We start from the raw sequence: 16672 nt of genomic DNA, 5'->3' as shown, positions 1-16672 counted from the left end.
AACTGTGCTGACATTTCCACACCCTGTTGCTGTGTTTCACCAGGTTACTCAGATTTAAAAAGAAAGAAAAAAAAAAAAAAAAAGGAAAAAGCCAAAAAACTCCATACAGAACAACAACAAACATTCCTGTTTTAAATAACATGCTCAACCCTTCCTGGTGTCTTTTCTGACGTCTAATATCATGGATGCCTCGCACTGCAATGTCACAATGGTGATGTGATATGAAAACCTCGGTAGCACAAAACAAGATTGATTTTCTCTGATACAACATCTTTTCAAAATAAAAAGTTCCTGCTTTGCAGGGTTCTCAACTGGTTTATTTGTAAGTTAATCAGATCCTGTCCCTTCTCATTTCCATCTCCTTTGCTCTCTCTTGGTGAAATCTGTGTTTCAGATAAACAAAGAATTACAAATAAAAAACCTCACTTATAAATTTGCAGAAGTTCTCTGCAGCTAAAGTTTGATTTCTCAGTGAAATAAATCAGCTGCCTACTCATCCACTTTTACTGTTCAGAATCTGAGTAATACATTTTTCTTTCTTATTGATATGTGAAGTTTTGAGGGCACCATTTTAAGTACGAAATCAATGACAAGCATCTATTTTTTTCATTCATTCACACTAGATATGCGGCATTTCATGGTAATTCTTGACAGAACATTGCAGTCTGAAAATAAATTAAAAAACATGTGGAAACTAAAACAAAAAGGACCTTAGGAAAGTCAGCTATTTTTGACAGTAAGTTAGCTTCTGTGAAACAAAGCCTTGTCTTTCAGAAAGTGTTTATGATCTATGAGAGAAAAAAAAAATATCCTTGGGCTAAAATGTTTATTGGCACCTAGGAGTCTGAAGAGAGCAAGTCAGGCCTGTGGTTTTTTGAGGGCACTTTATCATCGCCTGCATTCTCAAAGGGATCTGTGAATGAATAGAGCCGGATTACTCAGCCTTCTATTCCACGCCTATTCCTCTCCATTTTCCTTGGCAAGACTGAGAGCCAAGCTATTTTTAGTCAGGCAGTTTTCTATTTTTAGACAAATATCAGTTAAGAGGCATTTGTTAGGAAAAATTTAAAAAAAGAAAAACACAAAAGGGGGAGGGAATGAGGCTTCCCAACTCATATTGTGAAGTGAGCCCTTCAACCTGTAACTCCAGGCGTTTCAGCTGCTTCCAATCTTGGAAAAATAAAGAAAATTCAGAGTTCAGGGATTTAAAAATAAACCTACCCTCTGGCAAACAGATCAAAATACAACAAGCTGTTACTATGTGAAACAGTGACTACAAAAACAAAGAACATTCTCCAATGACTAGATTGGGATAAAACTTTGGAGCTATTAAGTTATAAGAAAGTTACACAGACATGTAAGATTTTTCCAGCTTCTCAGCCAGATATATCGTGTTTTGGAGAAAGAAACAGTGATCTGTGAAATAGACCTTGCTTGAAGAAATACACATTTAAGTTCCCAGTTTGACAAAGAAAGGAACTATGAAGAGAGTTTGAAACACACATACATTCTGTACACATTTTTCACTTTTGTCATCATAGCACTTTTAAAACATCCAAAACATTTCCTAAGTTATAAAAACATTTTTTAAATTATTACTAAGAACAAAAGACAATTAATGTGGGGATGTGACCAATTGCAAGAGCAGATCCTCAATACATAAAAATCAGGAAGTCCAGAGCTCCCTCAAAATGTACCCAAAAGTAGCTTTTGCTCTACCATATGCTTCAGAGTGACTAACTATGCATCCATTTTAGCGTTCTCTGTCCCTGTTCTTCCAAGTACGGAAAAACAAGCTATCAGATGAGCTACTTCACTTTCACTTGAGATACATTAGGATTACAAACTGTGTTTCACATGAACCAAATACTTGTTGAAAATAAATCATAGTGGAAAACTTTTTTTTTTTTTTTTTTTAGAACGCAATCCAAAACTTATTACGCAACTTTCCCTTAGTTGCATTTTTCACATACTGGATTAATCTGAAATATATTAGTGTCTACACTTGATTTTCTTCTTTAAGGCTGCAAAGCATCTGAAGTCTATCACTTATTAGATGCACAGCAACAGAATGCTGCAGAGCTGTCAAGGAGAGCTTGAACAATAGCCTGTCACTGCAAAACAGAGGCAAAAATCTGATGTGGATAAGTGAGAGGAAGGGAATATATTGCTACCTATTGGATGTAGTAGAGGACCTAATTTGTACAGTCCCACCGACTGGAATAGCAGTCCCATAGAGAAACGACTTTGAGCAGAATAGAATTGCCTTCCACAGTTTTCCAGCTTTGAAGTTTTTATTGTGGTCTTGCAATAGCTAATATTTACACAAAACCCAAACTGATGGAATAATGAGACTATATTTTTTTGTTTAAAAAAGATGTGTTTCTAAATTAATTTATTGAAAAAAAATAAAATTGATAAAGTGGAGACTTTTTTAGTAGTTTTGAAAATGGCGTATTATCCCCTCCAGGATCTTTTTTGTACTAATTATGGTTAGGAAAAACATAGGAAATCTCACATGGGGATATTACGTTACAAACACATTTTCCAAAGGCTCAAAACTCAGAAGGCAAACAAAGAAAGACCAAAGGAATATTACAAAAATGCTGAGGATATTGAAGCCAATCCCATGATTTTGTCATACATGAGGTTAGCAATAATGGTTTGGCTCATATTTACTAAAAATGAAACAAGAAGTAAGCATTTAAAAAGCCTAATTCATCATCCAAAGGAAATTCTTTGGCCAGTTGACCCTGTTCAATCATCTCCTGGCCTGTGGAAAAAGGTAGCGGTGGCTGTTTTTTTTTTAAAACAAGCTGGTCTTCAACCAATTTACAAAGGAAATCAATAATGCTATCCCCTTTTTACAGATAGGGAAACTGAAGCATTAGGAGGAAATGTGACTTGTCCAAGGTCACACAACAGTATTTGGCAAAGCTATTAATAAAATCCAAGTCTCATGAGTCCTAGTCCAGGGCAGTATCCAATAGACTGTACTGTCTCTAGATCACCCTGAATAACCTTTCTTACATACAGGCTTACTTTCTATACTGTCCCAGATCTTCAGCCCATGGTAGCTGAAAAAATTCCCCTGATTTCAACAGCTGTAGAGCTGGTTTGATGTGTATTTCACAGCTTGTTTACATGAAGTATTATGTTATGATGACAAGAGAAGAAAATACACTTATTATATTAAACAAGCTACAACAGTTGCCTCACTTTTCCTAAAAAGAGCACATTTAGAGAGTTATATGGGCTTATTTACTACAAATAAACAGATAAGAGTCTTAATTGATATGAAGAGGCTTTCAGAATCTAATTAACCTCCCAGCTAGTCATTAGCTCTGTGACCTTTAGAAATAATTGACAGAAGGAATATTTTTTTCCTCTTCGTCTCATTCAGAGCTTCCACACCAAGTGACTAATCCTACATGTGCTAGAGGACCTAGAGCAAACCTGTAAGAATCCATGGGACAATGTGCAGGAGATCCGCCAGCAGAATAGGACCATGGCATTCCTCTCAGGCACAAGCAGCAAGTCACATGCACCTATTGCTGACTGAGCACCATTCTCATCATCTCCAACCTTCCGATATGCTAAAGCTGTATGAAGTTTTAAGTCTCGAGTCCCCCAAGCATGCAGGGGATTTAGTAGCATTTCATGCTTATTAACACTCTGCTGCTGGTCATACTAAAAGCAGCTGGATTTTCAGATCAAGTTAGCTCTTCTGCAAACCTGTGGAAGTATCCATTGTTACCTATTGCATGTTTTCATTAAACACAGTATAATAGGGTTGTAATTACATTTGCAGCCAAGATGCAAAGCATCTCCCCGTATTCCTACTCCAAAATATGTTCTCTGCAATCTAAAGTGATTTCTGCGCTCCTAAGCAGTGGGGTTACAGTGATTTGGTGCTGGGTTCTTATTACTCCCAGTAGCATGGCAGTGAAATATCACTGAAGTAAGCATGTTTTCATTATGCACAGTATTTAGAGCAAAATGTTTTTTTTACAAACAGTAACACACACAAAAACAAAATTCTGAATTCTAGCACCATATAAGGCTTAGTATCATGTTTTTCCCTACCATCTTAACGTTAAGGTCTGTAAAGTTGTCTGTGTGTCCTAAAACACAAAGGATGTGCAGTCTGCAGGGAGAATTTCACATGTCCAAAAGCTCACTTCTTCCCCTTGTGGGAAAACGCCGCTGCAAATGGCATTAATCTCTCTTGGTATGTTTGGTTCATTCTCCCTCACCAAATGCAGGAGTCCAGTAGGGAAGGGAAAATACTCTGCAAAAGGTCAATTCATTAGCAGTTACTAGAGCAATGATGATGTATGACCCTGCACAAAACCAGTTAAAAAGACAATGCCAGATGATAATTATCTACGAAAAAGAATCTGTAACTTGTAAATGATTTTAAAATGTTATATATTATTGTAAATCAGAACTGCTTTTTAAAAAATTTTATTTCCCATGGCCAACCAGTAACCCCATCACAATGGCCTGAGAGTAGCTCAGGCTAATTCTTGATGAAGTCCTCAAGTATCACAAAAAAGAATTCAGCCAGTGTGGGCTTCTCCAAAATTACTCATTTTCAGTGAGAAAAGAGAGGGAAAAGAGGATGGAGGGGCATCAGGTGTAATGGAAAGGCAGATTGAGGGAGCAGCTGGTGAGACAAGAGACAAAGGAGAACACAACTTGGTGACACTCTCAGGGACAGGAGGACAGAAAAAGAAGTATGTGCTGGAGTGCAATTGGTGAGAGATTGAGAAGGATGAAACTGAGGATCGGTTGAAGACAAGGAGACCCTCAGAAATGGTCAAAAGATGGTCTTTGGCATGAGAGGTATAAATGCTGTTTGGTGGAAACAGGACTGATGTATCCTACATGAGGAATTATGTTACTGTATCATCACCACCTTATTTTGCAGAAGGATATGACAATGTATTGTGGGAGCTGACATCTTTCTATATGTAAAGGTCTATCCTGAGGACCCTTGAGGGTCCTTCTAAGTGTAAAAAAAGAAAAAGAAAAAGGAGAAAAAAAGGAATGCCAGGTGTCAGTAAAAGACAGAGCCAAAGGCAGATAGCAAGAGAGATATTTCAGGCGAGGAAAAGATACTGAGGTCATGGAAGAGTTTCTTGTGAGATTAAAATTAAAGACAGCTGCAAAGATCACAAAAATGTGTATACATGCATGAAGAGTAGCAGTTTTAAGAAACAAGCTTTACAAAAATCAGAGAAGATTTGATGAGTGATCAGCACTGATAACACAGGACCTCAGTTAGCAAAGAGAAAACTGAAGAAAGTTTGTGTTGTTCCCCTTTTTTCTCTACCAGTGATTAGTGGTATGGCAGAGAGGAACTGAGGAGGTGGACGGATGTTGGCCAGAAAATGGAAGGTATGTTTATTGGGATGAATTTGAAAGGGCTGACATAGTAGGAGAACTTGAGTTGTAAAGGCAGTGACCACTGAATAAGCAGAGGAATAGAAGCCAGTGGGAGAACAAGGGACAATAAGAGCAGTGGGGTCAAAGAAATTGATGGATTGGAGGCTTAAGAGGAGCTGAAAGATGAAGTGGTTAGTGATTTGTGGAGGAATGATTTATGTGCATACAGAGCAAGGATCAGCGTATTAGGCTCAGTATCTAAGAAACAGGGTCAAAACCAGGACTTAGTGAAAATTCACTAGGGGTCGGCTAAAGCTGAGGCAGTAGCTGGCGCTTTGACGTGAGAGAAGTGACGAGAAAGAAGGGACAGCAAGAGAGAAAACAGGCAAAAAGTTTCACTTTAAATCAGCAAAAGCTTGATGGGTTGGCTGAAGAACTGCCGCAGATTTCTGTAATACAGTTAGGGTTGTAATTACATTTGCAGCCAAGATGCAAAACATCTCCCTGTATTCCTACTCCGAAATATGTTCTCTGCAATCTAAAGTAATTTCTGAGCTCCTAAGCAGTGGGGTTTACAGTGATTTGGTGCTGGGTTCTCATTACTCCCAGTAGCATGGCAGTGAAATATCACTGAAATAAGCTGTGTGATGTCCACTTTGGTTTTACAGAAAGAAAGAGAGGATCTGGGCTCATTTTAAATAAAGGCAAAAGAATTATAGTGCATGTATTTGTTGTAAAACTCTGACATTTCCTCTTCCTCATTTCCTCATTGCCGTAAGAAAATTATTGCCTAGTCCTATAAAACTGTGCTGATAGTATTAAACAACAAACTCATAAGTTGTTTTTTTTTTCTTTTTTTTTTTTTTTTTTCTGATAGAGCAGACAGGAACTGGATGTATTGACAAACTTCTATGGACAGATTGGAACTCTAGTTGTAAAAACACTACTTCTGTACCAAAGTCTGTGTACCAAATGCCACAGGATTTTGTAATGAGAAAAAAATGTAATCCCATTTTAAAGTAAAGAATTACAGCTCTTCTAGTAATTATATCACAGGATTTTAAATGACAGCTGCTGAATATATTGTTGTTGGTATTTACATACAGCATTTGGAAGTTAGTATAAAGATGGTGAAAATCTTTTTTTTCCTCAGCGCTGAAAGAATCCTGCACAGGGTCTGCTATTCCTTAAAATAAGTTACTATATCCAGCAACCAACATGCCCTTTTTAACTGAAGCAAAATTGAATGAACGACTGTGGTGTGAGTGGTTTAGCGGGCGAGGACATAAAGGCTTCAGTTTTAAGAATCCAGTTAACTCTAAACAGAAGTCTCAGAACGAACATTTGTTTTGCAGAACTAATTCGTATCGTAAAACTTCCATGCAGATTTTGGTCAGGCTCACAATAATTGTCACTGTTGCTTGAAACGGATAAACATGAGTGCTGGATGCAAATATTTTTTCCTTCACGAGTACACATTGACTTTTAGTTAACTGTGGATGTTGTAAGTATATTTGCTGGGTGATAACTGAGACACATTCAGCTGGTAGATAATTTTTGTGATCTAAAGAGTTCAGATATACCAAATTGCATGTTAATCAACTCTATTTTGAATGAGGCAACCATAAAAGACTATGTCAGTTATATTTTTACATGTAAATAAAATTACTACATGTGTGAAGAAAGTATATTTGTCTGAATTTTTAAACCAAAAGAGCTCAAGGAATAACAGCAACTGAACTTTACAATTCTCTTAGTATTAACCACAACATTCTACATAATGACAGATGTAATCAGATCATATACCTATAATTTAGGTGGGACCAAATTGCTTGATTTGCAGTAACACAAGTATTAAAATGAATGCCAAATAATTTTTCCCTTGAAAAACAGTGTAATGTTTGTTAGATGTATGACACTTGCTGTCCTCTGATCCTTCAAATAACAGATTATGGCCTGAAGACTCATTCCTTTAGAAATGCTAAATATAATTAATCCCAGTAATTAGACTGAAGTAATTTGCTTAATAAAATTAACAGCTTCAGCCAGACCTATATGAAAATTCATGTAATTTTTCCATTTGAATAGCAGTGGTCTAACTTAAAAGCAATTAACTATATATTAAAGAGCTACTCTCTCAATTTTCTTTGAATACAGATTGTTCAAAGAAGTAATATCACACTCTAATGACTGATAACACAGTTCTACTGCAACCAAAAAGTAACTAAATAGTTAATATTATGCTGAATGTGAACAGAAATTGGATTCTAAATTAAAGACCTTTATACGGTTGACAGTTATATTTAAAATTTTCATAAGTCTACCTAAAAAAGTTTTCTTTCTCTAACACTGTGTAGAATTCTCTGAGCACAGCTATGCTCTTTTCTTCTACTGAAATATAGTTATTGAGCAGTCATTTAGTTGAAAATTATCAGATTTAATAACACTGTCTGATTCTCAGCTGCTGTTGATTGCTCTGGAAGAAAAAGATTAAAAACTTGTAAGTGTGAAATCTAGCTGTCTGTAAGCGAAAAAAAATGGACTCCTTACAATGAAAATATGTGTAATGTAGTCAGTTTAACTGATCAATTTAAATATTTTAATGTGTGGCAGATTTATATCCTGTACCTAAAAATAGATCCAAACTACACTAAAAGTCAGGCAATTTCTCAGATTGCATACTTTCATGGGCTCTATTCCTCTATTGTACTCGTACTGTGATGTTAATTATCTAGTAAAGGCATGATAATATGAAACCCTGTTCAGAACCTACACCCCACACAAGTACTCCTTTGATCCTGAAACAGTACTGGCATTGGTGTGGCTCAAGTATTTTGCACTACAGGCAGGACACTGAAAAACATAACAGTGTAATGATCGAATGACTGAATTCAGAGCCGACAGAACACACGAAAAAAACATAAACTCGCACTTCATTTGGCTTTTTCTGCCTATTGTTAGATTACTTGATTTAAATAATGTTAATTTCAATTACCCGCTTTTCTTTTTTGGCCTTTTTTAGAGGGCTTAAAAAGGCTGACCCCTAAATTTTGGGTATAGTGAGAAAATTACATGTCTATACACAAAATTGCCTATCAGCCTATCCAAACTAACCTACTGTTTTTGAAGGAAAGGGACTTTGCTGGTGCAAAGAGTGCTCTTTCTGAAAATCTCAAAGTTACAACAAAACAGACATTATTTTGAATTTTACATTTTCACTTTAGTTTCTTGAAAGACCGTAGTCCTCATGATCAAAAGTACTCATTCACTGTGTAGCAAGTAATAAATCCCTAATTACTGGCTTACACACCTACTCCCAAAAGAAATCCTGCAGGAAGAAGCAAAGATATCACAGGAAACTTTTCCTGCTAAGAATATTCTGGCTTTTTGCCACTGAAAGAGGACAGGGCATTATTTTGGGGACAGAACTTGAATTCTGCTGGACAGGACATGGGCTTACCAGAGCTAGGTAACAGGAAAGACTTTGTGTCTATAAAGGAGATTCGAAGTAAGAAAGGAAAAGAGATGATGGAGAGGAGGAAGAAATTATGTACTTTCCTCCTGGTCTTAACTCACATAAATTTTTGTTCTCCTGTCAGAAGCTCATCCTCTCCTAAGTAGGCAGAAAATCTGCTGGGAGATCATGAAGGAAACAAACCAGTATCATCCTATACATTGACATAAGGATAGACAGAAAGGTGATATGTATCCCAGGGTTGCAGTCTTCTCAATCTGTGGTGGTGTGACTGTGATCTTGTAACAAGGGTTAACGATGTCTCTTATACAGTATTTTTCCTCCATCAAAAACAATTTATATGTAATTCACACATTTACTTTCTTCCACTGCTAGTCTCAAATACGTGACTAACCAAGGTGAAGATTCCAAAAGAACCAAAGTTTCAATTTAGACAAAAACCAGATTATTTAAAAGTCTGAAACTAGGACCTTTAAAAAGATCTGAAGTGACCTAGGTATATGGGCTAAGTTATTCAGTAGCATTTATGAATAAATTTTCGCTGATCTTTAAGACTGATGCTTCCAATACTTTAAAAAAGTGATATCTTTAGATGCCTAATCACTTATATGCTTTCAAAACAGGTGTTGCATAACTCACATAATTTATGTATCACTCTGAGTCTTTTGCTATTACGACAAAATCATTGAGACCTTCATTTATTTTACATGGCTTGAATCCTAATGTGATTACAAAGTAAACGGACTTTTCTGCAAACATTAGAAGCTTAAAATTGCAAATCTTGAATTTTAATTAATAATTAATTAATGATTTTCAGTAACTGTAAATGCAATTTTCCCTATTATTTTTTAAATAGTTACATGGTTTCTCTAGCATTGTGATAGTGCTGCTTTGAGACTATTATTATTATATTATGGGAACAGCATTCTGTGTAAGGTAGCTGAACCTTTTATTATTGTGCAGCTTATAAGTGAACTTTACTTGTATCTTAATAAACCTCCTTCCTCTGTAATTAATCAAAAATCTCAACAAGACAGTCAAATGCCTTAAAGAAGTGATTTTAAATTGTTTTTCTCCATGTATTTTACAAGGTGTTTTCCAGTTCTCCCTGGATGGGGGACATTATAACTTTCGGAGTGAGGCACGCAATATTTTCTGGAGAATGTGTCACCAGCTCTCCTGCCACTAACGTCAGCTCCAGGGTATGCTCTACATCCCTTGAAAAAGATGATCGGTCCACTCACTTTGCGTACCTCTGTCTCAGAGCAAAGCAAAAAGAAGGAATCTTCACAGAGCACAGAATCTTACCTCAACAATATCCGAATTCGTTCGACTCTCGTGCGGCTCGTTGTACTCAGTATACTTCAGCAACACCTTGTCCATGTCAGTGCTGGCATACTGGAACAGTTTGTTGGTGCTGTTGAAGATGATCAGAGCAATCTCGCAGTCACACAGAACACTCAGCTCATAAGCCTTCTTCATTAACCCAAATTTCCTCTTCGTAAATGTCACCTGGAAAAAAAAAGAAAAAAAAAAAAAAAAAAGGTCAGTTAAATGCATAAGTGTAAATATAGTTCAAAAATAATATAAGCATGTGTGTGTTGTGTGAACAGGGAAATATACCTTATTCTCTCTGCAAAAAAACTCGAGATAGTGAAAAGAATGGGACATTTTCATTAAGTAGCACTATGAAGTGTTGATACTGCATATTTCTCTGTAATTTTTTAATTCATACACTCTACACTGCCTACATTTTTCCCATCAATATTTTAAAACTGAACCCCAGCTTTGCATGTCTGAACGTGTGGAACCAACTATTGTTTTGATAGTGACTGACTTTGATTCCATGCCCCCCAACTCCTGTTAGATTTTTAGTGTAAGAATTTATCTCATACAGAATTTAAGTTGTGTGAAACAGATACATTGTTCAAATAAACAAACACAATATTTTTAAAGAAATATGTAGCATTAAAAATTCAAACACTCATGTGAGAAATGAGAAATACAAAGCACAAGTTAAGAACAAGCAATATTTGACCAGCAACAAATAGCACGCTTGAAACAAGATCTTTTCTAAATACAGATGTAGCATACTTTATTTCATTTCAAATCAGATACTGAGAAATACAAACTGGCATTTTTCACCACAAAGGACTTTGTGTTAAATTACATAGGAAAAAATAGGGATGTGCTTATATGTTCTCAGTAGGCCAGCTAATGCCTTGGCACCACGCAAAACCTGGGCCGTGTGAAAAATATCATTACCCTGTACAAAAACAATTTTCCACAGGGACTGTTTTGACAACGAAAGACCTGTGCATCAGTTTTTTCTCTTCTCTGCACTGGTTTACAAGTTCCAATAAGACACCTGACTCAGAATAAGGAACTGCTACGAACAGTTTAAGATAATTGTATGGTTGAATTTTTCTCCTCCTTCTGTTTCTTCACATATGAAATTTCCGTTAAGTGTAAACAATGATGGTGATTGTTTCTTTTCTTTAATAATTTTTTCTTTAATAATTTTCAGTGAGAATAATTTTTACGACGACAATATAGTTTTGCTAAGCCTATCATTAATCAAACTGAACATGTAGTCGAGGTATTTGATATGTCAAGGACAGGCAAGCAACCAACTTTATAGGTCTGCCTAATCCTGCACTTTTTGTGACCACCCCTTAATACCCATAAGCAGTAGCACCTCTGCACTTCAGCGCTGAGGCAAGAAGATTTGTCTGTACGTGGTTCATCTGGCTGCTGCTTTATCTTGTCACACTCCTAACGCAAGTTAATGCTAAATGTGACCCCAGACTACCTTAAAATCCCAGCACGTCAGGCCATGGAAAACGTGACCTTTAAGTATCACTAATCCCTATTTGCCAGTCCATGTCAGAACGATGAGACTCTGAGCCAACACTATGAACATTTATTCTCCAAATGTATACTGAATGTTACTCCTTTAATTGTCATTTCAATCTCTTTAGCCTCTGTCAACGTACTGTGAAGAAAAGGTGGATTGCCACCAAATACAATCATTCAGGAATTTTAAAGACACACTTCCCACAGCACTGGTCTCACGTATGCATAACCGACAGTAAGTCCTTTCCAAATTTGTCTGTCTCAATGGCTTTTGATATTTGATATTTTTGAATAATGAGATTCTCTGATTACAGAATATTTCAATGCATTTGTTGAAACATATATATACACATATAAAAAGTATGTTTTAGAAAAGCTAAACGTACAGAAAATAACATGTACTAACTCAACATATTTTTCTGCATCTAAAATGTCTTTCAATCAACTTTTTGACCACAGTGCTGTAGGTGGAGTGTCTCTGTACAGTATGGTTTCTGTTGCACAGAAACCTCAGAATTTAGCATGTTACAGCTTCTTCCCATCAAAGTACACTCCAGGACAGAAATACCTTTAAAGCCACTGTTTGTATTTACTGTGAGGTGCTCCTGAACATTTAGAAGAACCACACAGCTGTGCTGCATAGCACATACTTATTTCATAATACTTATCACTAGAATGATACTGCTATGGAAAGTGAAAAAGAAGAACAAATCAGCTAGATATTTTTCTTTTTTTTTCTCTTTCTTTTTTTTTTTTTTAATTCCTTCTCTAAAATGTAATCTTGATTGCTCTGAACTTGTTTGTAACTCCTTGATCTTTCTAACATTTTCTAAATCTATCAGATTATGATCTCTGCTACTGCATTAAAAAAAATTGTCTACTACTGTTTCTATGGTGATCTAGAATATTACTTTTATTTTTAAATATTACATTCTTTGTGGCTTATCTTTACATATATATATTATATATATGTAAATTTGTCATGCTTTTGCAATGGTTTATAGTAGGGGCGAACTTGCATTTTCAAATGTATAGTGAAAGGTCAGCAACTTTGGGAAGGATTAAAAACACTCTTCACATCATTTTAAAAAATTGCTTTTTTTTATGCTTTTTTCCATGTGGCAACATAAAGAAGATGAATATACTTCTCTTCCAGAAGCTGGAGTATTTTTGTGAGCCATGTGAGTAGATAGCATCTTTATTATTTAACTTTTTTGGGGTCTCAACTTGTTAACCATTTCTTATGATGTTAACCATACTCACCTAAACTAAAAGTATCTAATAAGCATTGTCTAAGGTAACAGACAATATTCTAGTATTGCAGAAATTTCACTGAGGGGTAATATTTAGGATAAATTATTTAAAACATTTGGTCTCTTTTGACTAGGTGGAAGGCAGCCACCTACACCTAACTGTCCTTGAACTGACTCCCTGCTGAGAGTGAACGAGACACAATCTGCATGAACATAAACTTTTGAGTAGCTAAAGCTACAGTAGCCAAAAATCCAAGTTGTCATATAGTCTTATTTTCATATACTGCATTCAAAGTTCTCAGTCACAATAGTATAATGTAACAAAAGACAATGTCATTTTGTCATTTGACATAAAGAACACTAGCGAGACTGAAAGAAAACACACACATAGTGAGACAATTCATCAACATATCCAAAAAACGACATGCAAGATACTGCATGCTTTTCAATATCTCCTTAATATTTAACATTTTTTCAGCAGCAAGAATCAAATCACTATATTTTACTTCATGATGATATTGTTCAAGATATTATTATATCTGCTGTCTAAACCATTGCTAATTTGTAGATGTTTTTCAGCTTACAATTTTTCTCCTTTTTAGGAGAATGATAAGAAATGTAGGCAGTCTTTCCCTTTTGGGGATATAATATTTTATAATGACAGTGTGAGGATTGAGGAGAATGAAAGTGGAGTGGAGAGAGGAAGTGGGACAGATAAGAGGCCAGCATTCAACTGCCTTTAAATCCTTTTTAAGCATGTGTACATAAAACACAAGGTTTGAAACAGTGACACAGTTTCTAAATACTGGTATGAGGCACATTTATGGATAGTTTTATATGTGTTGCGAAAGGAACCTCTGAAACATACAAAAAATAACCTAATTCTTCATATTAACTGAAAACCCACTAGTCTATTATTATTTGTCTTAGCACTATGGTTATTTTACTTATTTAAATGTTATTTTAAAAAAAATTTAAGAGCCAAACTGCCCTCATAATAGGAATGGCAGTACTGAGAATGCAGGTTACTAAAGCCTGCAGCATTTTAGTATGTGAAGAAGCATAAATGCTGATGATTCTATGGGCTGTGAGGAAATTAGATGCCGCTTTCAAGTATTGGGATGAGTAAAAACAAAATCAAAACCAAAAACAAACAAACAAACAAACGGTGAAGTAGCCAGCTTCCAACTTCCTTGATACAAATCAAGGCAAGCTTTTTATGCATTTTGGATGAAATTCTGAGTAAAGCTGAAAATCACAGTATGTGCTAAAGGAAAGGCATTGACAAAAGAGGATTGTTAAAAGGATGATTTTCTACTTCAACTCTGGCTCTTCTTCAATGCCATGGAAACACCTCTCAACCAGCTCTTCGTACTTAAAGCTAAGAGAGTCTTCTGAGAGATGGTTTATGAACTAGTCATTGCAACATCTTTAAGTGGGTCTGTAGACAGCCTGAATTCGAGTGTGCATAGCACACACTGTGATTTTCTTCATTTAGAGGGTGATTTGTTCCAGAGCAGAGTTTCTTGTTTAATTGTTAATAGGTAAAACTTACTTAAACTAAATATACTAGAAATTAATGTTGCTTGATTGCAAGTATAAATTATTCCATGTGTTGAAATTTAAATTTAAGTATATGTGTGTAAATGGTAATACTGGCCATTGGTAATAGTCTTTGTTTAGTTAAGTTTGTAACAGCAATTATGTGCTTCTTAATACATCAGTGGAGGAAGAGAAGCGACCGTAAGTACTCCTGTTTAATAATACAGTCTTCTGGATACATTATTTATCTTTGTCACAATGTAGTCATTGTTTCTTTCTGCAATTTTGGTGGGAGTTGATTTGGGATTATTTTATTTTTGTTTTTAATTCAGGTACTTCTAGCACTTTTTCTGAATCACACTCTCTGAGAGCACAACAGCTCTCCGTAGTTGTCACTAAGAGTCACAGCATACGTGCTGAAATTTTGCATTTTGAAACTAACAGTTCTGTGATCTTTCAAGCAATACAGCCCAGCCAGTGGCAACATATCAGTGTTCCCCCTACTTCTTCCCATCCTGATTATAAAGATATATAGCTGCTGACATAGGAAAATGAGAGAAGCAGGGAATCTGCACATAATCCTTCCCATATACATTTCCTGCCATTGAGCATGTGTGAGTGACTAGTGAAAATCACGGACCGCTAATGCACAGAAGTATCTGATATCGACTCTGCTTGGTCAAGAAGAGATACTGTTCTGTTTGCCCTCATTTAATCTGAAACATCTAAATTTCTGACATGGAGACCAGAGCAAGCATGGTAGATACAATGTATGTGACAAACAGGAGGTATTACATGAAGAATTGAATTAACTTCAAACATAATAAAGTTGAACGTGTGTAAACCAAGGGGCTCTCAACTAAAACATCACTGCCAGGCACCTAATCCTACCGTATGCTGAAACCCCAAATAACTACTGGAGAGGCAACAGCTCTTATGATATTCTGCCTTCCCCTTCCTCCTATTTGATTTTTGTTTAGATCCGCTTGTCATATGAAGAGGCCCGGCTGCAACAATCTTTACAGTCACCCTCAGTGGGACAGGGAAGCAGCACCAGCCCGGGATTTGTGCTGGACAAACCTTCCTTTATGCAAGAGCTGGGCATGCTGCATTAAATGAAAGACCCTTTAAAGAGCAGTGAAGGACCTTCAGCAGTCTGCTTCCATGTTCTTGTAACCCTCCAGCATCACTCACAGGGACGAGACAGCAGGGATTGATGCTGGTAAAAGAGCCATTGTCCCCGAAAGCCTCAAGCGTATTGAGCTACTGCTTGCTAAAGAGCCCAGATAAAGAGGAGTTCTAAGCAGGATGCCCTAAAATTACAGCTACAACAAATAAATTTTTCATGATTAATCCACATAAAAAGGAAGGTTTTGTACTTCTGCGCTACACCCCATTTTCAGTATATTAGTATATAAATAACAGATCAAATACTTAAAATAGTGGTATTATTCCGTCTGCCCAAATCCAACACGTCATGGTGGACCTCTTATGAACTTTTTCTTTGTGAGTAAAGAAAGGAGGGATAATTTGAAGATGTGTTAATTAGCAGCATGACATGGCAACTCAGAAATTAGTGGGTTAGGTAGTATCAATATGCTTCCCACTTTAACTTACAAATTACAATCTAAAAACTGATAGGGATGCAAGAATAATAATAATAGCTAATCTCTGATGGTTCATTTACTTTTGTTTAATCAGAAAGACCAGATTAAGTCCATTATATATGGATGTACAGATACACATGTATTTTAGGCAAAAATATAATCTCTATCAAAAACACAGTAGCTAATATAACATATAAGAAAGCCGACTTATTTTTTTTCGGTGTGCTGTCACCAGTTCTGGCAGGTACAAATAGATGTTTAGGGTAAGAAAACATGTTTACTAGTTCTGCACTGCTAAAATGTTCACAAGGTAAAGGTCAAAGAATATTTCACTCCCTGCTGAGCAAATGGTCAGGAAGCACATTTGTCTGCATTTCCTGTCATAACAGGAAGAGTGTAACTTCTTCCTCTCCACAATGGCTTCAGTTCTGCTTCCCACCTCCAGATCTTTCTCCCCCAGGGCTTTCCGAACCATTCCTTGCAAGACAGCAAGGCTGTGCCTGTGTCTGCGCTGGCTGTCTTGGCAGATGCCTCATTCACTACTGCAC

The 16672-nt window shown here is 36.2% G+C and overlaps 1 protein-coding gene across 8 annotated transcripts in view; it reads right to left on the bottom strand.

Annotated features, from left to right (window-relative positions):
• Positions 1–16672, bottom strand: part of MEF2C (myocyte enhancer factor 2C) — a 139472-nt gene that overhangs the window by 57007 nt on the left and 65793 nt on the right. For all 8 annotated transcript variants that reach the window (XM_082075320.1, XM_082075319.1, XM_082075325.1 and 5 more), the window contains one exon: positions 10175–10378. In XM_082075320.1, coding sequence (XP_081931446.1) covers positions 10175–10378 — 204 coding nt within the window. The remainder of the gene's footprint in view (positions 1–10174; positions 10379–16672) is intronic.

Source organism: Streptopelia decaocto, assembly GCF_964273445.1.
Source record: "Streptopelia decaocto genome assembly, chromosome: Z".
In the NCBI taxonomy this organism is placed as follows: Eukaryota; Metazoa; Chordata; class Aves; order Columbiformes; family Columbidae; genus Streptopelia; species Streptopelia decaocto.
This window is presented reverse-complemented; position numbering and strand designations above follow the sequence as displayed.